The sequence below is a fragment of the Rhinolophus hipposideros genome (genome assembly GCF_964194185.1).
Source record: "Rhinolophus hipposideros genome assembly, chromosome: 12".
Classification (NCBI taxonomy): Eukaryota; Metazoa; Chordata; class Mammalia; order Chiroptera; family Rhinolophidae; genus Rhinolophus; species Rhinolophus hipposideros.
The window spans coordinates 11,172,333-11,195,980 of NC_138058.1; the positions used below are offsets into that span (position 1 = coordinate 11,172,333).

Consider the following 23,648-nt stretch of genomic DNA (forward strand, 5'->3'; position numbering starts at 1 on the left):
CACTGCAGATCAAACCCAAGGTTATTATCACACATGAGGCCTCAACTGCTTCACAGATAAAACTAGCTTCTTATCACTGCAAATATGAGTTTGACCTGAAGGTCGTCAAAATAACATGAATCACATTAAAGGAAGAATTATTGCCTGCATTTTGTGGTCTGGTGCGTGTATATATAAAGTAAGGGCTGTGTCTCTTTAAAGGTATTCCCAAGGAGGTAGGATATCATGTGGATTTCCGTGAAATGAATCCTACATCTTATTGACTAGCATTGCCAGATTTAGTGAATTAAAAACACAGGAAGCTCAGTCACATTTGACTCCCACATAAATAACAAGTAATTTTTTAGTATATGTCCCATGCAATATTTGAAACACATTTTTACTAAAAAAGTATTGGTTGTTTATGTGAAATTCAAATTTAACTGGGCATATGGTATTTCACCTGGCAAGTCTATCATGGCTTTCTTGATTATTGATAAAAAAATTGTTTTTAAATAGTCTCAAATTTAATTGAAAACATTTATGAGGAAAAATGTTAGATGGTGGCCAACCCCACCTGCTGGGTTTTGGAATAGTTGTTAACCTCATAGTACTATCTTAACCCTAGGTCAGTGTCTCTGTCATCCAAGTTTTCCTCCTTTACCTTCTATATCCCACCTCCTTTTACTCAGCAAAACTATTCTCTTGTTTGTGGCACTTACGTCACTAACAGAGCCAGGCCATGGGACAGTGATTCATCTGTTGAAGCAGCCCTCAAAGACGCTGACCATGTCCTATACTGGTAAATTATTCAATTTTAGGGGTTATAGTCTATAAAAGTAATTAAAGTCCCATTCTATCAACTGCAGCATATCAATACTCGACAGTGTGCAGTTCCAGAACAATTGTCATTTCACATTTTCAAGCAGAATTATTTTGCAACAAGTAGTATGTGCTCATTGGTATGTCTGAGTCTCTGCCCCTCAGGAACGGTTAAATCATAAAATTTAGTTGGAGATATGAAGTCTGACAATTAAGTTTGCAAAGCTGTTGCAATGATTTCCTAACCTGTTTTGATATCAGAGGGATCATTCACTATGAATTTGTACCAACTGGACAACAGTTAACCAAGTTTACTATTTGGAAGTGCTGAAAGGGCTGTATGAAAAAGTTAGACGACCTGAACTTTTCGCCAACAATTCATGGCTCTTGCATCACGACAAAGCACCAGCTCACACGGCACTGTCTGTGAGAGAGGTTTTAGCCAGTAAACAAATCACTGTATTGGAACACCCTCCCTACTCACCTGATCTGCCCCCCCAATGACTTCTTTCTTTACCTGAAAATAAAGCAAATATTGAAAGGAAGATACTTTGATGACGTTCAGGACATCAAGGGTAATATGACAGCTCTGATGGCCATTCCAGAAAGAGTTCCAAAACTGCTTCGAAGGGTGTTCTAGGCACTGGCATTGCTGCATAGCTTCCCAAAGCAAGTTCTTCGAAGCTAACAATAGTGATATTCAACAATGAGGTACATAGCACTTTTTCTAGGATGAGTTTGCGAATTAAATTATCTGACCTCATAGCAGCCAACTTCACGTGTGCACAAGGTACAGACACAGGGCCTACACCAGGAGACAATGTGAAGAGGTCACCTTCTGTGTCAGGAGCCAGTGAAATAACCATTGCTCATAGCCATTGATGCCCTTGACCTTCTCCAGGGCCACTTCCTTCTTGGTCTTCCCAGCCTCTGCCTTCCAAGACCTACTCTCAAGGCTGAATCCAGTTGAGAGGTTCCCACCAGGGAGAACATGAACACACTTCAGACTGTGAGGCACTAGTTAGGAGCCCACGAAGGAAACACTGGGGTGAATAAAATCCTCCTGAAATCACCCCCCTAGGGCAGTCTCATGCAGCTCCCACTGTGAGCATGTATGCCCAATTAAGTGGGGGTCACTTGTATCTGTGCTGGTGGTGACTCCCATCCTGAGAAAAATCCAGCCAAGGAAGGCGAGGAATACCGTATGTCACAACGAGAGTTGTGGTGAACGTACAGCTGATTTAGCGGTTGGTAAAATACAAGAGTATTAATTAAACAGCTATTAACCAATCCTTATTGAGCACCTCCTACCTGCAACCCACTGTATTAGGAAGGACAAAGCCACAGTCCTTGCTCACAAATGCTCCTTTTCTAGTTGGGGTCCAGATATAGTGACACTTGGGACATGATAAGCTAGTTTTTCTAAAGAGATAAATACAAATTGGCGTGGGAGCTTTGGTGAAGACCTGAGGCCTGAGTTCACACAAGAGGTAAGGGTGTTTATTCGGAGCTGAATTCTCACACCAGTCCAGATGCATGATTTTTATTCCACTGAACAGACAAGAGCTGGTAAAACACTTGCTTAGTCACAAACTGGTTAAGGGACCTAACCGGTATCCACACCCAGATTTCTTCCATTTTAAAGCCAATCTTTAAAAATTTTCCCCAAGTGCCACCTGTACATAATTATTATACATGATTGTGTGTGTGTGTGTGTGTGTGTGTGTGTGTGTGTTAGGGGTTAGGGTGACCAACCATCCCGGTTTGCCTAGAGCTGATGGGTTTTCTGGAACTCGGAACTTTCAATGCTGGAATCCAGAAAGTTAAAGGGGAAAGTCCTGGGCAAGTCCAGAAGAGGTGGTCACCAATCCGGCATCATCCGTTTCAGGAGGTATTTGAAAATGTGTGAGGGCAGTTTTCTTTTCTCTCTCCCTCCTCCTCACTCTTCCTTTTGTTAGTGCCACAGTGCTTGTGGTGGGGGATGGAAGGTGGGGTTGGCCATTACTAGTATTTTGTGGTGGGGCAAAGGATGCTAAACATTTTACAATTTGCACCGGGCAGGATGCTCCCACCCAATGAAGAACATATATGAAGGGATATGCATACATGTACACATACATACACACAAAATCTGACAATTAAGTTTGCGACAATTAAGTTGCAACGATGTTGCTAATCTTTTTTTGATATCAGAGGGATTATTCATTATAACTTTTTACCAACTGGATAGTTAACTAAGTTTACTATTTGGAAGTGCTGAAAAGGCGGTGTGAAAAAGTTGGACAAAAACGACTTGAAATTTTCACCAATTCGTGGCTCTTGTATCACGACAATGCACCAGCTCACACGGCACTGTCTGTGAGGGAGTTTTCAGCCAGTAAACAAATCACTGCATTGGAACACCCTCCCTACTCACCTGATATATGGCCCCCAGTGACTTCTTTCTTTACCCGAAGATAAAGGAAATATTGAAAGGAAGACATTTTGATGACATTCAGGACATCAAGGGTAATACAATGACAGCTCTGATGGCCATTCCAGAAAAAGAGTTCCAGAATTGCTTTGAAGGGTGGACTAGGCACTGGCATCGGTGCGTAACTTCCCAAGGGGAATACTTCAAAGGTGACCATAGTGATATTCAGCAATGAGGTATGTAGCACTTTTTCTAGGATGAGTTTGCGAACTTAGTTGTCTTACCTCATAGAAAAGGATTGTAACTTCCTGGTTGTAGAAATAGGGTAGACTTTCTTTCTGTTTTTATAATCCCTTTGTAGATGATCAACCATGCCCATGGTACTCTGGTTCATGCCATTCAATTAGAAAACTGCTCTCTTTCTTTTTGATGTTTTATGGAGATTTTTAATTCCTTAATAATATGAAACAGAAAGAATATTTAATGATCCCTAAACTTTCTGCTGACAGTCAGCTGGCTGTGTAGGGAACTGGTGTCTCAGAGTAAGTCTTAATCACATCAAAGTTGTTTTGTGTTTTGTTTTCTTAAAGTACAACCTTTTCAAATGAGATCTTGCCATCTACAATAACATGGATGGATCTAGAGGGTATTGTACTGAGTGGAGTAAGGCAGACTGAGAAAGACAAGTGCCATATGGTTTCATTTATATGTGGAATCTAAAGAACAAAATAAATGAACAAACAAAACACAAACAAACTCATAGATACAGAGAACATTTTGATGGTTGCCAGATGGGAGGGGGGTTGGGGGAATGGGTAAAAAGGGGAAAGGATTAACAAATACAAATTGGTAGTTCCAAAGTGGTCATGGGAATGTAGGGTGTAGCATAAGGAATATACTCGATAATATTGTGATAATTATGTATGGTCGCGTGGGTACTAGATTTATCGGGGTGATCACTTTGTAAGTTATATAAATGTCTAATCACTATGTTGTACCCCCCAAACTAAAAAATTATTTAAAAAAATAAAGCACAAGCTTTCATAGGGACCCAAGATTTTTTTGGTAGAGATTATGAATTACATCACACAAAGTGGCATGTCCCATGGAGTTTTGGAAGGAGGAAAATTATATGCCATGTGTTCGATCCACCATCTTTACCAGGAAGTCTGGCTCTTGACAGCCATGTAATGACATTTTAGGTAAAATATGAAGAATGAACAGGAGTTTACCAGGAAATAATAGGGTTAATTGTAAGAATATTAGCCTTAAAATAGAAACGAAGGCATAGTAGCTTGAAAAGGTAAGTGCTTCCTGGAGGCAGTTGCATGTTGCTGGAGACTGGGTTACAAAAACACAGGGAATTTTGGCAGATGGCAGTGGACAGTTGACCAGGAGCCAGATTATGAACCAGCACTTTAGAATATGCCAAGGACCCAAGAACCTGTCACACAGGTAAAAGGGAGTCATTGAATGACTTTCCGCCTAGGGTCTGATCCGTTTGCAGGTTGAAAAAGTCATTCCTGTAGCTGTGGGAAGGGCAGATGGCAGATGGCAGAGACACCAGCCTGGAGGCATGAAGATGGGTGAGGAGGCTGTGAAACCACACAACGGCAGGGGGACTAGGAAGGACATGAGTGTGAAGGAGACTCGGGAGACAGCACTGACACACTGGTGATTGGTTATGTGACGGCTCTTAAAAATGAACCATCTGATTACCTACAGAAAGAGCTAATCTTAGGAAAAAAATTTCTTAACTTCAGTCAAGTAGCATTTCTATTGGTGTGAAATTTGAAAAAGGTTGAACATTCTCTTGAGAGTCTAGGGTTTTCTCTGTGAAACAAGACTTTTCAACCAGAATCCTGGCTTCTGCTATTTGTCTGATGCCTAGAACATGATTGATAGACGCTAAGATGCCCTCCTCCAGGTGGTCATGCTCTTACGTCATTCCTTCCCGACTTTGCGTGGGAACTGACTTGCTTCTAACTAACAGAAAAGTTGATGGGATGTCACTTCTGTGATTACATTACATAAAATTGTAACTTCCATCTTGCTAGTCAACTCTTTTCCTCGCTGGCTTTGATGAAGCAAGTTGCCATGTTCAGGAGCCCCATGTGGCAAAGAACTTAGGGAGGCCTCTGGCCAACAGTCAGCTAAGAGCTGAGGCCCTCAGCCCAACTACCCAAAAGGAACTAACTCCTAACCCCAACCCAATAAGTGAGTTTGGAAGCAGGTCCTTTCATAGTCACACTTTCGGATGAGACCCCAGCCCTGGTTGACACCTTGCTTGCAGTCCCATGAGAGACACTGAAGCAGAGGATGCAGCTGAGCTGTGCCTGGATTCCTGACCCAGGGAACTGTGGGATAATAAATGTGTTTGCTGTAAGCCACTGTGTTTGTGGCTTAATAGGTAGCTAATACCACCACCTTAAAAATAATGGCCTATCTGCCCTACCTCCAAACAAAACCTGGTATATTTTGCAAGGGTAATCAGTTTTCAGAATCAAGTAGATTACCTAATTAGATACCTATTAGGGCAATATCCTTGCTTCCCAAACAAAAAATCAATTATCTTTCATTTTGAAAAATTTCTGTAACCCTTCCTTTGTAGTTTTATTATTTTAATTTTAATCAAAGTAACAAACACATAGAAAGTAGAATTGTGCAAATAATAAAAAGCAGAAGGATCCCCACTCCATCCCTCCTCACACATCCCGGAAGCAACAAAATTCTTTTTTATTGTTGCATTGTATTTCATTTCATTACGTGGACGCACCACTATTTAATTAATTTCCAAATGGAAGTTTGATCGTTGCCATTCTTCCTCTATATTTTATTATGAAAAATTTTAACCACACAAGGAAGTTTAAAGTTTTTACAGTGAACACTCATATTACCCACTACATAGGTTCTGCCTTTACCATTTTACTGCACTACTTCCTTTATCCCACGTCTATTTAACCATCCATCTGCAACCACCCATCAATCCATCTATTTTCTTGGGTGCATTTCAGACAAATTTTCAGACATCATTATACTCCCTGACAAGGACTTCAGCCTAGAGACAGCTAACAGGAGTTCAACATTTGTTCGTGGTTCTTCTTGGTGGCTACACTTTTCAGTGAGGTGAGATTTACAGACAATGAGATGCACACATCAGACGCACACCATGTGATGACTTCCAGTGAGTGCATACTTCTACACAACCGAAATCCTGGCCACGCTTTAGAACTTGCCATCACTTCAAGAGTTCTCTCACGCTCTTTCCCAATCCATCTCCTCCTGCCAAGGCTACTACTGCTCAGATTCTTCATACCATAATTTTTCCTGTTCTAGAACCTCACTCAAATGTAATAAATAGCACACATTCCTTTGTGTAAGGCTTTCTTCACTGAGCAAAATGTTTTAAAAATTCACCTATGCGTATGTTGTTGCGTTTATCAGTAATTTGTACCTTTTTCTTGTTGACTAGTATTTTATTGTATGGATATACCAGTTTGTTCATGAGTTCTCTTATTGATGATCACCTGGACTGCTTCTAGATTTTGGCTATTATGGATACATTTGGTAAGAACACTCTTGTACAACTCTTTTTGTGCACATATCCTTTTCACATTGCTTGGGTAAATATCAAGGAATAGAATTTTTGGGTCAAAGCAACTACTTTTCATTCTTTCCTTTGTAGTCTTTCTGATGGTGAACTCCTGAATGCTTTTCCTATTATTATTTTTATATTTAAAATTTTCCCCAACCTCAGGAGTCACACTATATTAACTCATAAGTCTTGGTTAATGACACTCATCAAAAAGTCCAAGTATGACCTGCTTTTATTGTTGTAATTACATATAGCTGTAGTTAGGTATTTTTTAGCAATTTCATAAGGCTCATCCCTCACCTCAAAATAAAAACTGGGATTTACACAACAAATAACCTACATCTAAATACAGTGTTTCCTCTCCTCCATCATTCTATCCCCTTGCAACTTCTTTACCCAGAATCATTATCACAATGACTTCTGCGGTCATCATTCCTTTCCTTTTCCTTTGTATGCAACCTCTCATTCTCATTTTAATTCTACTTCTATAAAAAAAAAGTATAATGGGGAAAAAACCACACAGTATTCTCAATTGATACAGAAAAAGCAACGGACAAAATTGAACACCCAACAAACTAGGAACAAAAGAAAATTAACTCAACATAATAAAGACCATATGTGAAAAAATCCATATTAACATCACACTAATTGGTGAGAAACTCTAAGCTTTTCCTCTAAGATCAGGAACAATACAAGGATACCTGCTTTTGCCACTTCTACTCGACATAGTATTGGAAGTTCAGCCAAACCAGTTAGGCAAGAAAAAGAAATATAAGGTATCCAAATTGTAAAGGAAGAAGTAAAATGATCTGTTTGCAGATGATATGATCTTATATGTAGAAAAACCCTAAAGAGTCCACACACTAAACTGTTAGGAAAAAAACCAAAGAAATCCAGCAAAATTGCAGGACATAAAATGCACACACAAAAATCAGTCGTGTTTCTATGTGTCAACAATGAAAATCTAAAACGGAAATTAAGAAAACAATTCCATTTTCAATAGCATCAGACAGAATAAAATACTAAGGAACAAACTTAACTAAGGAAGCAAAAGATGTGTACACTGCAAACTACAAAACATTGCTGAAAAAAATTAAAGAAAACACAAATAAATGGAAAGACATCCTGTGTTCATAAATTGAAACATTTAATACTGTTAAGACATCAATACTACCCGAAATAATCTAGATTCAGTACAATCCCTATCAAATCCCACCAACACTTTTTGCAGGGAAAAAAAATCCATACTACAAATCAAATGGAATCTGAAGGAACTCTGGATAGCCAAAATAAAAAGAAAAACAAAGCTGAGGTCTCAAACTTCCTGATTTCAAAACTTACTACAAGTTACAGTAATCAAATCAGTTGGGTACTGGCATCAAGAGGGACATATAGACCAATAGAACAGAATAGAGAGCTCAGAAATAAACCTTTGCATATATGGCCAAATGATTTTCCACACGATGCCAAGATCATTCAATACGGGATTGGGCAGTCTTCAAAGGGGGAAAACTAATCCACATGCAAAGAAATGAAGCTGGACCCTTACCTTGCACCATATTAAAAAATTAACTCAAAATGGATCAAAAACCTTCATACATGCGTATGTGTGTGTGTGTGTGTGTGTATATATATATATATATATATATATATATATATATATATATATGAAACTATAAAATCCTTAGAAGATAGTGAAAAATCTTCATGATATTGGATTTGGCAGTGATGTTTTGAGTATGACAGCAAAAGCCAGAAAACAAAATAAAAATATAAATTGGACTTTATCAAAATTAAAAATTTTGTGCATCAAAAGAAACCACAGCAGAATAAAAACGCAACCCACAAAATGGGAGAAAATATTTGCAAATCACGTATCTGATAAGGGATTAGTACCCTCAACATATGGAGGACTCCTAAAACTCAGCAACAAAAAACAAAACCAACCAACCAAACAACAGAATTAAAAAATGGGCAACACAATTGTATAGACATGTCTCTAAAAAAGACATACAGATGGCCAATAAGCACATGACAAGATGCTCAGTATCACTAAGCATCAGGGAAATGCAAATGGAAGTCACAATACCATCTCACACCCATCACATTGGCTACTATCCAAAAGACAGAACATGAAAGCGTGAATGAAAGTATGGAGAAATTGGAACCCTTATGCATTGCTGGTGGGAATGTGAATGGAGCAGCTATCAAGTAAAAAGTATGATAATTCCTCAAAAAAAATAAATATACAATTACCATATGATCCAGCAACTCCACTACTGGGTACATGCCCACAAGAATTGAAAGAAGGGACTCGAACAAGTATTTGTACACATTTATAGCAGCATTATGTACAATAGCCTAAAGGTGGAAACAACCTACATGTCTATCAATAGATGAATGGATAAGCAAAATGTGGTTTATACACACAATGGAATATTATTCAGCCTTAAAAAGTATAAAACTCTGGCATCTGCTACAACATGGATGAACCTTGAAGACACGATACTAAATGAAATAAGGCACAAAAGGCCAAGTACTGTTTGATTCCACTTACAAGTATACAAGATATCTAAAGTAGTCAAATTTGTAGAAACAGAAAACATAATGATTGCCAAGGGCTGAGGGGAGAGGGAAATGTAGTTATTGCTTAATGAGCACAGCGCTTCAGTCTTGGGAGACGAAAACATTCTGGACGTGGATGGTGGTGATGGTTGCACAATGTGAATGTATTTAATGCCACTGAAATTAATGCCACCTAAAAAATGGTTTAAACTCCTATAACTTTTTTTTTCTGGGAATACTTCTTAAATAAATTACTTTCAGAAAATTTTCATCTCAGAACCTACTTGTGGGGAACCCAATCTACGACAGCTGGGAGGAGCTGAAAGTGTATGCTAGCTAGTCTCATGGAACATGAAATACTAAGACAACTTTGAAGGACATCCCCCAAAAGAAAAACAATCACAAAGTTCTCCACATCTTCCCTGACTCTGGCTGTGGGACGTGGGTTGTAAGGATCACTGAATGGAAAGAGAACTAGAAAGCATCTTGTCCTCTGAAATGTTATGATTGGTACCACTTTGGAAATTTTGTTTCTCTGGGAGGTCTGAGTTTCAGTGCTGCCGGCTCCCAGGAACCCCCAACCCCAAGGGAGCAGCTCTAGCTCCAGTTCAAGCTTTAACTCACCAGCAAGCTGCTATTGAAGACATGGCTGTCCTGGATCTTGGTTGGTCAGCAACCTTTATGGTGGAAGCATTCCTTGGCCACTGGAGTCCCTAGACTACTCAGAGGCCCATGTATCTTCTGGAAGATTTTGAGTTCAGGGGCTCTCAGAACATCTCCTGATTGGGGGTGTGGAGTGGGGGACTACTTGAAGGAACCTCTATATCCATCTCCAAATCCTCTCCCTAGAGTATGAAATTCAGCTTTGAGAAGCTGCTCCTTAGGGAGCTCCTTCCTTCCGTGTCTCCCTCCCCTTTGCACTTAGCTTCTGGGTGGGGCATTGCTATTCCAGGGCTGGAGTGTCTTGGTGTGCAGCTCCCACTCTCACTCACTTCCTGCCATTGTTTGACTTCTGATCATCTGTGGCTGGCTTCTATTGGCTTCCAGGATAGTTCCACTCTGCCAGGTTTTGTCTGTTGTGGCTGAAGTCTGTCTTTTCTCTTTCTCGGTTAGAGGGGCCTCTACAAACCTTGACAAATATCAGAGGGGATTATCGTAAAGCTTTTACCTTTTCTGTTGATAAGCGAGTGGCAGTGAGAACTACCCTGGAGAACTACATTTTGTCACCAGGTTGTCTCCCCAAAATGCCTGAGTTTCTTTCAAGCTTATCAAGCTCAGCTGTATTTACATGGGTGGATGGGTGGGAAGGGCACATTGAGGCCAGGATGGCATCTCTTTCAGCTTGAAGTTTTATGGGAAATAATTTGATAAAGAAATCTCTGGGCAAAAATATCTGCTTACCCAACTCTATTTTTACTTTTCTTTTACATTATTCATGCACAGATAGAAGCAACAATATATTTTTACGTGTATGTATTTAGGCATGTGCATATATATTTAATAAATTGAAGTTTCTATCTATAGCTTTAAAATAGGACTAATTTATCAATGTTTAAATAAAAGTGTATATATCATGTTAAATTACCATCTGAATAAGCATTAACAGAAAAATTATATTCACTATGCTATATATATATTTGTATTTCTTTATAATTACTGTACCAGATATAATGAACTGTTTATATTATCTTTAACTAAAGTGATCTTTTTTTTCTCAGACAACAAAGTTAGAGAACAGAAAATTATTTTCTCCATGAGCATTTACTTCATATTATCTTAATAATTCTGAGACAGAAAGAACCATAAACAAAATTATTCAAAGGCATTTTCAACATTTGTTAATCGACGGCCATTCTAACAGGAATAAAAAGTTTATTTAGTGACTATGTTGTACCTGTTTCTTTCTTTCTTTTTTTTTTTTTTAAGGAGGGTGCAGCTCATGGTGGCCCATGTGGGAATCGAACTGGCAACCTTGGTGCTACCAGCACCACGCTCTAACCAACTGAGCTAACCGGCCATCCTTGTATCAGTTTCTTATTTATAAACTGTCCAGACTTCCAAGGATTCTTCATTAACTAACTTAAATATTTGGCTACAGTCTTAAAATTAATTAAGAGAAAAGAAGTTTAGATGTAGAAAACAGATTTTGACATATGTGTATATACACATAAAAAGAGTGACTATGCGTCAGTCACTTGGACCCTTGAAAATTTTATCCTGCTGTGTGATTACTAAGGTGACACTGGAACCTACATGTTCAAACGATGCCATTGTCACCCAGGTGGCACCACAACCTCCAAGCCTATAGGAAGAAAGAACCACACTGTGTTTAGTCAGTGAAAATGACTGGCATCTATAATATATTTTAATGAGAACACTTTCTCACCATCTTTACATACAAAGGGTTTGCACGTGTTAATCTGAAACCACTCTGGCATTAGGACTCGTTGTGTCCGGGTCCACGGGACTTAGACGCCACTGCACGACTAACTCCCCAGTGCTCTTCAGGCACGTGTGAGCCATGTCCTCCTCTGCTGGAAGTCCTTGTGGCAACTTCAGGGGCTTGATTCTGTGACGCAAGAAAATGCTTTCAGCATTAAACCAGGCAACACATCTGTAAAACTGCGGAAGTAACAAATGACCAACCTGATCAAATGTTTCACCACTTTCAGTTTGGCATTCACTGAAGGGATGTTCTTGTGAACTTGGGGAGTATGTGCCTACAAAGAGAAACCGCGTTGGCGGTCAATTTCAAAAGCGCACATGGCCCTGTGTTTCAGTAGAATGTTCAGGTGAAGGCTCAGGGTCTAAATCAAATGTTCAAACACATTCTAAATAATACATCTCAATAACAACAAAAAATTAAATATATACCTTAAAGTTTTAACAGTGTCAAGTTGAAAACAAATTTAAACAACACTAAAGATGACTAAAATAGGTGCATACTTTTTGTAATCCAAGCATCTTTATTATATCTTTTTCCCAATATGGACGTCTTTTTGTACTTTTTATCCTGGTAACAATATGCAGTTTATGAGGGTGCTGCGGATCCCCACCATATTTTTCATGATCAGCAGGTGACGGCTGAAACACCTAGAAAGGAAGAATCATAAATGGTAATTTTCAACTTACAGTTTCTGTGTACCTCCTTTTTTCCGTAACCTCCCCCACAAACAACTACATAATACTCAATTATTATTAATCTTTCTATAATCCTCAACCTCAAATTGATTTACTCTAAGAAAACTATCACACAGTCAAGCACTTTGTTTTGTTTTGAAGGGCCACGCAGGAGAAACAGGATGATGCTAGTTCAGATGCCCACACCCGAGCTGGGCACTGGGCTGCACCCCCGACCCCCATTGAAATGGGGGAACAAACACATAAGTCTAAAATGACAATAACTCTTAAGTATTGTAAAAAAGTATGCACAAAGTACCGTGAGAAAACAGACAAATGATTGCCTAGGAGGAATTAGAAACAGCTCCACAGAGCTGACATTTGAACAGATTCTCTAAGAATCAAAAGGTTCTAGGAAGCTATCCCACAGAAATACTTCCATAAGTACATAAAATGTAAGGAGTAAAAATGTACATTGTAACACTATTTGTAATACTCAAAAACTTAAAGGCCACATCCATGCTTCTCAATAGGCTAAATAAATCACCAGGCATACATTTTACATAAAACTAATAATAAATCTAAAATATAACTAAATAAATTATAATGTATCCTACTGGATACAATGTTGCCATTAAAACAAAGCAGGTTTACTATCTTTGCAGGTACTACTAGCATTAGGATGGCAGTAATACATTCTTGAGTGTGTGTCGGGGGTGGGGGGTGGGGGGGAACCAACCCAAATTCCCATACTACTATGTGTGGTAGGATCTTGTATTTGCTTCATCTGTACCAAATACAATAAGTGTGTATGATATGATACATTCTATAAATACTGATTCTAAGAATCAGATACATATCATGTGTATAAAGGTCTCAAAGACATGGGATCAAGAGTCATATCTCTGGGAATTCATATCAAAGAAGCACCAAAAAAAAAAAAAAAGATGGTAGTTTTATCATTTAAAAGTGATATTGTAGAAAATTATCCACTGAGAGATTTACATCATATGGCTAAAGGAAGAAAGCCACAAGAGACACATTATATACGAGACAATTCTCATCTTTAAAAACATAAGGCAGAAAAGGAGGCGGAAGGTGTTGACAGTAGTTGTCTCTGAGTGGGTGGGATTAGAGGTGGTTTTGGTTCTTTTTACTTATTTGTATTTTTCTAGGGATTTTGAAGAGATGTAGGATCAGTAGAATGGTAGCCGACAGAGGAGGGCACAGGTGCACCATTGAAAAGGAGAGAAGGTACAGAGAAAGTGTGAAGAGTATGAGATATTTGGGAAAACCAAGTGGTTCAGTGTGGCTAATGTAGAAAAAGCGTGAAAAGCAATATAGGGGAAGTTAAACTATGCTCAACTAGGCTAAGCCTTTAGAAGTTTCCAGAAGGGATACAAAGCTATTGAAAGTTTGAAGCAACATGGTCATCCTTTAAAAAGAGATTCAGAAAAAACTCAACAACAAAAAAACAAACAACCCAATTGAAAAATGGACAGAGGACCTGAGGAGACATTTCTCCAAAGAGGATATACAAATGGCAAATAGACATATGAAAAAATGCTCAACATCGCTAATCATCAGAGAAATGCAAATGAAAACCACAATGAGATATCACCTCACCCCAGTCAGAATGGCTTTCATCAACAAAACAAATAGTAACAAGTGTTGGAGAGGCTGTGGAGAAAAAGGAACTCTCATACACTGTTGGTGGGAATGCAGACTGGTGCAGCCGCTATGCAAGGCAGTGTGGAGGTTCCTCAAGAAATTATGAATAGAATTACCATATGACCCAGCAATCGCTCTCCTGGGTATCTACCCCAAAAATATAAAAGCATTTCTCTATAGAGACACGTGTACTCCAATGTTCATTGCAGCTTTGTTTACGGTGGCCAAGACATGGAAACAACCAAAATGTCCTTCGACAGATGAATGGATAAAGAAGTTGTGGTACATATACACAATGGAATACTATTCGGCGTTAAGGAAAGATGATATAGGAGCATTTGTGACAACATGGATGGATCTTGAGAGTATAATGCTAAGTGAAATAAGTCAGACAGAAAAAGCAGAGAACCCTATGATTTCACTGATATGTGGTATATAAACCAAAAAGAACAAGACAAACAAATGAGAAACAAAAACTCATAGACACAGACAATAATTTAGTGGTTACCAGAGGGTAAGGGGGTGGGGGGTGGGTGATGAGGGTAAAGGGGATCAAATATATGGTGATGGAAGGAGAACTGACTCTGGGTGGTGAACACACAATGGGATTTATAGACGATGTAATACAGAATTGTACACCTGAAATCTATGTAAATTTACTAACAATTGTCACCCCAATAAATTTAATTTAAAAAAAAAAGAGATTCAGAAAGAAAACTTTTACAAGAAAACAAAATAAACTGGAGGTGGGTGACTGGTACAAGGAAACCCAGTTAGGAAGCACTTATGACCGTGGTTGAAGGAAAGGGACTGATATGGGGACTCTGAGCAGTAAAATGGATGGGTTTGTGGAGGGTGAAGAAGCAGGAGGAGTGAAGACTGACTCAGAGGTCTCTAGTCTGCGATGGTAGCATTAACTAATGAAACTTAGGACGAGCACCCCTTTTTGTTTGGTTGATTGTAGGGCAAGTGAGACAATGAGTTTAATTTTGGACATGTTTAAGTCGAGTACCCGAGTTATCCATACAGCAAAGTCTAGAAACCATTTGAGAATCTAGGAATAAGTTCCGAGATGGGCAGGGGCAGGAGGAACACACTTCATAGTCATTTTTATGAAGTTTAAAAGCTTCCTCATTTACAACAGCTAGTTATCAAAATCACTGCCTTGCACATTTTAAACAAATGCTAACATTTGTTTATCTTTTTCTCCCAGAAGGTAACAGACTAAGAAACATGGAAAAATATGAGACAATACAGTTGTGGAAAGGACAGCAGCAGAAAGACCGTAACTTGAAAAATAAAAGAGGTTTCTGATAAATGAACATCAAGCACATTAAAGGTATCAAAACAGTCAATAGTAATATAATACTATTTTATCTTTTATAAACATCAATGGAGAATGGTGGGTGCCAGGGACTGGAGAGAGAATGGGGACTTACTGTTTAATGGGACCAGTTTCAGTTTTGCAAGATGAAGAGGTCTGCAGATGGATGGTGGCGCAACAATGTGAATATATTTAATACCACTGAATTGTACACTTAAAAATGGGTAAGACCATAAGTTTTAATGTATATGTATGTATTTTACCACAATACAAAAAATTGGGAGGAAAAAAGCCCCAGGCTTTACAAAACTAAATATAGTCTTTACGACACATCCCAGGAATTGCATTCCTAGGTATTTACCTAAGTGAGTAGAAAACTTGCTCCGCACAGAAACCTGCACACACGTGTCCATAGCAGCTCTATCCCCTACTGCCCAAGCTTGGAGGCAACCGAAACACCCCTCAGTAGGTGATGGATAAACACCCATGGTACAGCTGGATAATGTAATATTATTCGGCAATAAAAGAAAATGAGCTGCACAGCCACAAAACTTAGGTTATAAAAATGTAGCTTTCATTATTTCCAGAACCTTGTCTGATTTCTGAGTCCCCAGCCACTTTAATGGAAAACAACCCGATCTTTTCAAATTCATGTTTTTCCTGAATTCTAGCCAGAGATTTTATAGCTAATTCATGACATCATTCTTTTGATTAAACATACAGTTAACTGAAAGAAAAAGACAAAGAAATAAGCTATGAAGTAAGACATCAAAGAACCTGAATTTCTTATTGTTAAAGTGAACGAAGCCTGTCTGAAAGGGCTACATACTATGTGATGCCAACTATATCACCTTCTGGAAAAGATAAAACTATAGAGACAGTGAAAAGATCAGTGGTGCTAGGTGTTGGAGGATGAGTGGGAGGGATGAAGAGGGGGAGCACAGAGAATTTTTAGGGCCACGACACTATTCCGTATGATACTTCAATGGTGGATGCAGGATATTATGTATTTGTTAAAACCCATAGCATGTTCAACACCAAGAGTGAGCCCTGATGTAAAAACTATGGGCTTTAGTTTATAATAATGTTCCAATATTTGTTCACCAATTCTAATCAATTTCTACCAATGCAAGATGTTAATAGGATCACTGTGTAAGTGGGGGGAGGGAGGATATGTGAACTCTTCGTACCTTCTGTTCAATTTTTCTATAAACCTAAAACTGCTCTAGGAAATAAAGTTTATTCATTTAAAACAAACAAACAAACAAAAAACAACGGAGGGCTTAGCCAGTTTTCTGAAAAAATGATATGTACACACAGACCTAGCAGAGAAAACTCAAAAGACCCAAAGTGGCAATCAACAGTCAACACAGAAAGGGAAGGAAAAAGCAGCAAAGACAGAGCCTGGGGGCAGGGGAAGAGGATTGTATTCTCAGGACAATGGTGATATGAAAATACAAAATATTAAGAGGAAAAAATCATACACAGGAATAATAAAGATTCTGAGATGATTAAAACCCACTACTTCGAAGGCAAGGGGCACATTTTGACTTTTTAATAAGCACTGACATAAATCCTATGTTCTAAGCGCTATACTACTACCTATACTCACAAATGATTTAAAATAAAGTTCTAACATTACAAAAATAACATTTTTTAAAAAATAGTAACTAACCCCGCCTGCCCCCCCCCAAAAAAAAACCCTTGTTCTTACTTTATCTGGAATTCTCGACCTGGTAAATTTGTGACGAATCCAATCTGTACAAATGAGAGACTCCACACCTTTTGTCACAATCTAAAATATGATATAAAACATTTTTTTTTAGAACTCTGTCTAGTGCAGAAACCCACACCCATCCATTTCTCAGGTGACAAAAGTCTGTTTCTACCTAACCCGTAATTATCAAATGTTTATCTCAGCCCCCTACATGAATGAATACATCTCATCTTACCACTAACAGATTAAAACACAAAAAGCACATAATTATAGACTTCCAGACCAGGGCCTGGCAATATTTTTCTGGAACGGACCAGACAGTAAATATTTCCAGCTTGGGGTTATACTGTTTCTATTGCCAAGTCTCAACTCTGCCACTGAAGGGCGAAAGCAGCCTAGACAATATATAAACAAATGGGCATGGCTCTGTGTTCCAATAAAACTTTATTAACAAAAATAGGTGGTAGGCTGAATTCAGCCTGCAGGCCGCAGTTTGCCAACCCCTGCTCTAGACAACGTGCAATAATTCACCTTCAACAATACAATGGAAAAGCGAGCCAAATGAGTTTCCAGTTTTCTTTCTAGTCTCAACAACGCCATCACTCCTAGTTCCTATCTCTTGTTCCCTTCCTACAAACAACCTCCAGTCCTGTTTCTCCCAGTCAGCGGACGAGAAAGGATTCACTGCTAATTCTTCATACCAGGAAACTCCAGTCCGATGGGCAATCATCATTCCCTTTGTGCCCCCCTGTACTGCAGAAATGGCAAAAACAACTAGGGAAAAAGCAGTAGGGGTGAGGGAGGGAAAGGAAAAACAAAGGTTTTGACACCCCATAAACATTGGGCTTCTAATCCTGGTTCTGTGCCTACCAGCTGTGAGAAATGAGACACCCTCTCAGAGAGTCAGTTTCCTCCTCTACAAAAAGGACATGATACTGACCACACAGGAATAATCTGAGGTTAAGATATGCATGTAAATCACCTGACATTATTGTAATCTACAACTAGCAGCAGCTCTGTATCTTACTCTGGCCCTCCTGAATACATTAGGGTCCACCCTGCAGTTTCTAAAGGAAGGAAATACATGAAAATACGGGATATCAATGGTCTCTGGGAAATTGTCTTTCTTCTTTCTGCTGTTCTATATTTTTCTAATTTTCTAAAATTGAAAATGTATTCTTTTTGTAATCGAAGGGAAAAAAAATACCTAAAACTTTAAAAAGATGAAGGCAGACCGAGGGGAATCAATGCTGGTCATTTTTTAGCAGCAGGTTCTCCAGGAAAAGATCTTATGTGATTCTAACTCTTTAGGGATAAAACAGCAGATAAATCATAAACAAAATTAACCCTCAACATTAAAAAAAAATTAATATATAAAAATGTTAAGTTTAACTTGCTCATAACGTTTTGTTAATTAGAAAAGAGAAAGAAAAAATTTTAAAGAAATAGAAAAAAAAGACAACTCTTGAAAAGAAACACTTACTTGTAGTCTGCCTGGGGGCCTCTGAACTAGTGAGCGTAAAATCCCCGCCATGAGTGTGGTAACTGTTCTCTGTACAGGCTGTGGATAGGAAATAGATCTGTGAGCCAAATATGCTTTAGAAATGGACAGGTACCCCCTCTGTAGTATTAAAAAACTAAACAACAAGTTAATGGTAACCTTGATTGAAAGTTAACAGTACAATCTAGGTTATTTTAATACAATAAAGGGAAGAATGACGTTATAGTAAATGTTTTATTCAGAGTTCAGCAAAACCATACATAGCAATAATATATTAACCATATCTCATTTTCACCAAATGAGTTAGAGCTTCAGCTGATTCAACAAAAAAATGGGCAATGGGGGTTACTATCATTTAAAAAAAAAATCTTCAACAATGAGGGTAGGTAACGAATGCCTTGCTTTAGATAGAATCACAAAAAATTAAAGAGCTGAAGGGACCAAAGAAATCCCAACTCCTAAAATTAGAACTGACAACCCTCTTACTTTATGGAGAAGGCAAATGAACCCCAGAAAGTTCAATCATTTACCCAAAGGCCCCCAGCTATCCAGGATGTACAGGGTCTGGAACCCAATTCTGTTAATTCCTAATCCAGTGCATTTCCACTGAATCGTAACACCGTTCTGTTAAAAAGTAAAGCAGAATTCTTTTTTGCTTATTTGTATTTTTAAACTATTCTTAACGAACATGCATTGCTTCTATGATCTAAAAAGTCATGTTTTTTTAGACACAAAACAATTATAATTCATTATACTGACAAACTGAAAGCAGAAAGATTAAATGCATGAACTAGCTCCACGTACATTTTGGATAGGTTAATTTGTGTATTTCAATTTTTTCTCCAAAGAACAGAAAGAAAATAATACCTATCTTGCAACTGAGTCATTCTAAAAACACCTAAAACAGTACTTGGCATAGAGGACACCATCAATAAATGGTAGCTTTTACTATTATGTATAAAATGAGTAAATTATTACAAAGCTATAATAAGAACACCCTAAAACACCAAAACAGGGAAAGGGCTGTATTTCAGTGTCCACCGGATTTGGGCTCACTCAAGGCTCTGCAGGTCTTTCCTGCGATGTGAACAAAGCAATGGACTTGTGGGAATTAATGCAAGATGTCCCATGAAAAGAGCCAGACTTCAGAAAAATTCTTGGGGTGGCCAGTTACTAGCTCAGTTGGTTAGAGTGTGGTGCTAATAACAACACTAAGGGTTGCCAGTTCAATCCCTGCATGGGCCTCTGTGAGCTGTGTCCTCCTTAAAAAAAAAAAACACCACAAAACAAAACATAAAATTAAAAAAACAAAAAAGAAAGAGAAAAATTCTCAGCAACTGGACCAATCTCTCAAAACTAATTATGGATCAGTTTCAGGAGAGTTAACTACAGCATCCTCAGTGGCCTGAAAGCAAGAAATGTGTCTCGATCCCTCTCAGCATGTAGCACACTATCTGATGAACAGTAGGCACCCAGTGTTTGTTGACAAATGTATGAATAAATGGGTTAGATCTCGGGTCTGCTCAACTCAGAATTTAGAGGTACATGAGAATTTCCTAAATGTCATTCAGACATCACACCCCAAACATTACAACACAGAATTAACAAGTTCTATTTCAAATCACCCCGTTTGCCTTGCTGGGTTTTATGTACTTGCATGGAGGTTCACTTAGAAGAGATGCTTAGTCTTCTGGTCCTCCAATCAAATAGGTAACGCTAAATTATTTCTCTACCATACTTCTGCCTTCCAAGTTAAACATTATATACTAACTCAACTCATTTAGCTTCACACTTTGTTAAATCTTTTTCTTACCACTTAGAACTCAACAAAAGCCTCCTGATTGGCCTTCCTGCTTCCATTCCACTTTCCCTAAGATCTTTTCACCATAGCAGCAATCATCTCGTTAAGCCCTAAATCTGATCATGTCAACTCCTCCACTCAAAATCTTCCAAAGAACCAGGTGTCTCACTATTGGAGGCTACACATAAGCAAGAGGAATGGTACAATGATCCATGGGATCTAGTGATACAAAAATAGAGTTGGAACTAAGGTTTAGCTCAGTATAGATACTAACGGACATAGAAATAATTAGACATGGATGTACATGGGTTAGCTCTGCTGGCTGAGAGCACCTAAAAGTAATTTCATCTCAGTAACAATGAGCACACCCAGTAACAATGAGCACGCCCAGATCTCAGTTTGTAATGGAACTCTCTAATAAAAGGAACCAGGGCTCCTCAGAGAAATAGCTGATTATAGGTCTGCAGGAAGGGATAGATAAAGATGAGTGTGGAGCATCTTGGAGTGCTAGAAAGGAACACTCAAAAAGCAAAAGGATGGGGGTGTGTCAAAGGGGCATACTGGCCAAATGAAAGAGCTCCCAATTGGTAAAGATGGAAGAGTATGAGCAATAAAATACGTAACAAAATATTGGTTTGTAATCCAAACCATAAAATAACCATGAGTCCATACTGCTATAAATGAGTGAATAAATTAAACTAATGGGAGAGAAGAAACAAATCTCCCCCACAGAATTCCAAATAGTTTATGTAGCTACTCCCCCCACAAAAAGTGGAGCAAACCACTCACGTCCTGGAACTGTGAGCTATGCTCAATAACTTGCTCCTCTCAGATGACAGTATAGAGAGGGTGGAAAATAACACTACACTAGACAAACGTGACTAGACAAACGTGACAAACACTATGTCAGCCAGGTGACCAAAGTTAACATCAACTGTGATAAAAGTCAAGTTGATAGCATGTACCCTTGGTATGATGGAATGAGAATGGCACTTCTCTGTGGTCTTCCTCTCAAAAACCCCTGCACTAAGAGAAAACTAACTAAGAGAAAAACGCCAAATAAACTCCAATTGAGGGACATTGTACAACACACCTGAGCAGTAGCTCCTCAAACACCTGACTGCCTTAAAATTGTCAAGGACATCAAAAACAGGAATGTTTGAGAAATTGTCATAGTTAAGGGGAGTCTAAGGAGACATGGTGACTAAATGTAGTAATGTAGTATCATGGATGGGATTCTGGAGCAGCAAAAGGACATCAGGTAAAAACTAAGAAAATCTGAACGAAGTATGAATTGTAGTTAATAATGTATCGATATCGGTTCATCAATGATAACAAATGCATCATACTAATGTATATGTTCATAAAAGGGGAAACTAGGCGTGGGGTATATAGACTTATATATAGTTCTTAACCCCCACCTCTAGGACTTCATCTCCAATTACTCTTTTGCTCAATCCTACACCTACTGGCCCCTTTGCTGGTTCTGGAACCTGCCAGGTAGGCATGCTCCCTTGGACTGGCTGATCCCTCTCCTGAAATGCTCCTGATATTCACATGGTTAATTCCCTTACTTCCTTCAATTTTTGGCTCAAATCTCATCTGCTCAGTAAGGTCTACCCTGATTCCATTATTGAGCATTTTGATCCATGAGACAACTGTCAGCACTTGCAAGCCTTCTTATTCTATTTGATTTTCTTTCAATAGCACTTATTTTCCAACGTAAATTAATTAGGTTTGTTGTTTATTGTCTGTCTCCACCCAATAGCATGTTTGTTCCCTAAGGACACGGATTTTTAAATTTTGTTTCGCTTTGGATTTGTTCTATTTGTTCACTGAGGTATCTCAAGCATCTACTTAAAGCAGCACCTGCTACATAGTAGGCACTCAATTTGTTCAATGAATGAAGTTTAATTTACAGTCTTCAAAGGACGTGTCAAAAGTAATGTTTTAATAAAGCAAAGGTTATTCTTAATAATTAGGCACATAACTCTTGGACCTTGAAACAATTATACTATCTTCTGTACAATAATTTTTCTCTTGCACAGATGCAAAAATAGGAAAATACATGCATCGCATGAGAAGTATGACCCATTTCCGTTAAAAAAAAAAATGTCTGTGAATGTGTGTGTATCCACAGAAAACCTCTGGAAGGTTATCAGGCTACCAGGGAGAATTTTCCTCTTTTTCGCCTCAGTAACGTCCGATATTTTTTTGTTGTTTTACAATGACCATGCATGTAACTGTTCTTTAAAAAAATTTTTTTTCCTTTCCTAAAGAGACAACTATTTAATGCTAAGGGGGGGGGACATTACTGAAAATACAAATCATAAAATTTCCCTTTTGATGAACCGAGATCTCTGAAGGCAAGAAATGTCTCTTCTTTGAACTCCCAAAGCCTAACAAGTCGTAGGCAGCCCTTCTAAGTGCCTTTTGGCAAAATAAGCAAAACGAGCAGCTTTGGGTTGGTAGCGACGAAAAAAACGATTGCAAAATCACGGCTTTCCGCAAAATGGCAACTATTGTAACTGCTAACTCCAGAAGGGTCGCGTTCTAACATGCAGCAATTTAAAAATTACGCAATTTTGTATCTTCATCAACAAATTAAGTTACGCTGATCCCCAATGGGAAGCCGGAGTTACAAATCAAGTAGATGCACAGAAAATGCTAAAACAAAACTCGAATTCCCTCTCCCAGGCTGTCCAGCCTAGGAAGCTCGACCCTTGAGCTTCGAGAATCGTGGTGCAACACGCCGCCCGTCCCGGAATCCCTCCGCCTGGGAAAAGGGTCACGTCAACCAGCGGATTTTCGGGAGCCAAAGGGACAGGAAACGGCACGGAGGCCCATCTAGGTTACAGTCAACTCCGAGATTGTTACCGAAACTCAGGAGCGAATAAGGACAATCAATCTGCATCTACATAGGGCTCCCACATATGAACTCCAGGACAAGAATGCAACTGTCCGCCACACATTCCCCCATATTCCCCAATATTCAGCGACAGCTACCCATTGCTAAGCACGAACTTACCCGTCGACAGGAAGTCAAGCGGAGGAAAAACCACCAAGCGCTACATTCAAACCCTACCGTCACGGTGCGCACGAAGTGAGGCACTTTAGTTCCGGCCGAGTCCCTCCCACCG

At 38.8% G+C, this 23,648-nt stretch overlaps 1 protein-coding gene across 6 annotated transcripts in view; it reads right to left on the bottom strand.

The window, feature by feature from the left end:
• Positions 1-10,767: 10,767 nt before the first annotated feature.
• MRPL30 (mitochondrial ribosomal protein L30) overlaps positions 10,768-23,648 on the bottom strand; it is a 38,114-nt gene continuing 25,233 nt past the window's right edge. Inside the window, exons 1-8 of one of the 6 annotated variants that reach the window (XM_081069573.1) lie at positions 23,537-23,556; positions 19,238-19,331; positions 18,690-18,767; positions 17,204-17,284; positions 12,321-12,467; positions 12,021-12,094; positions 11,761-11,943; positions 10,768-11,676 (exon numbers count right to left, since the gene is read on the bottom strand). In XM_081069573.1, the coding sequence (XP_080925699.1) occupies positions 11,790-11,943; positions 12,021-12,094; positions 12,321-12,467; positions 17,204-17,284; positions 18,690-18,740 (507 nt within the window). In that variant the 5' untranslated portion in view covers positions 18,741-18,767; positions 19,238-19,331; positions 23,537-23,556 and the 3' untranslated portion in view covers positions 10,768-11,676; positions 11,761-11,789. The other 5 variants (XM_081069571.1, XM_081069570.1, XM_081069574.1 and 2 more) reach the window with 5 other exon arrangements.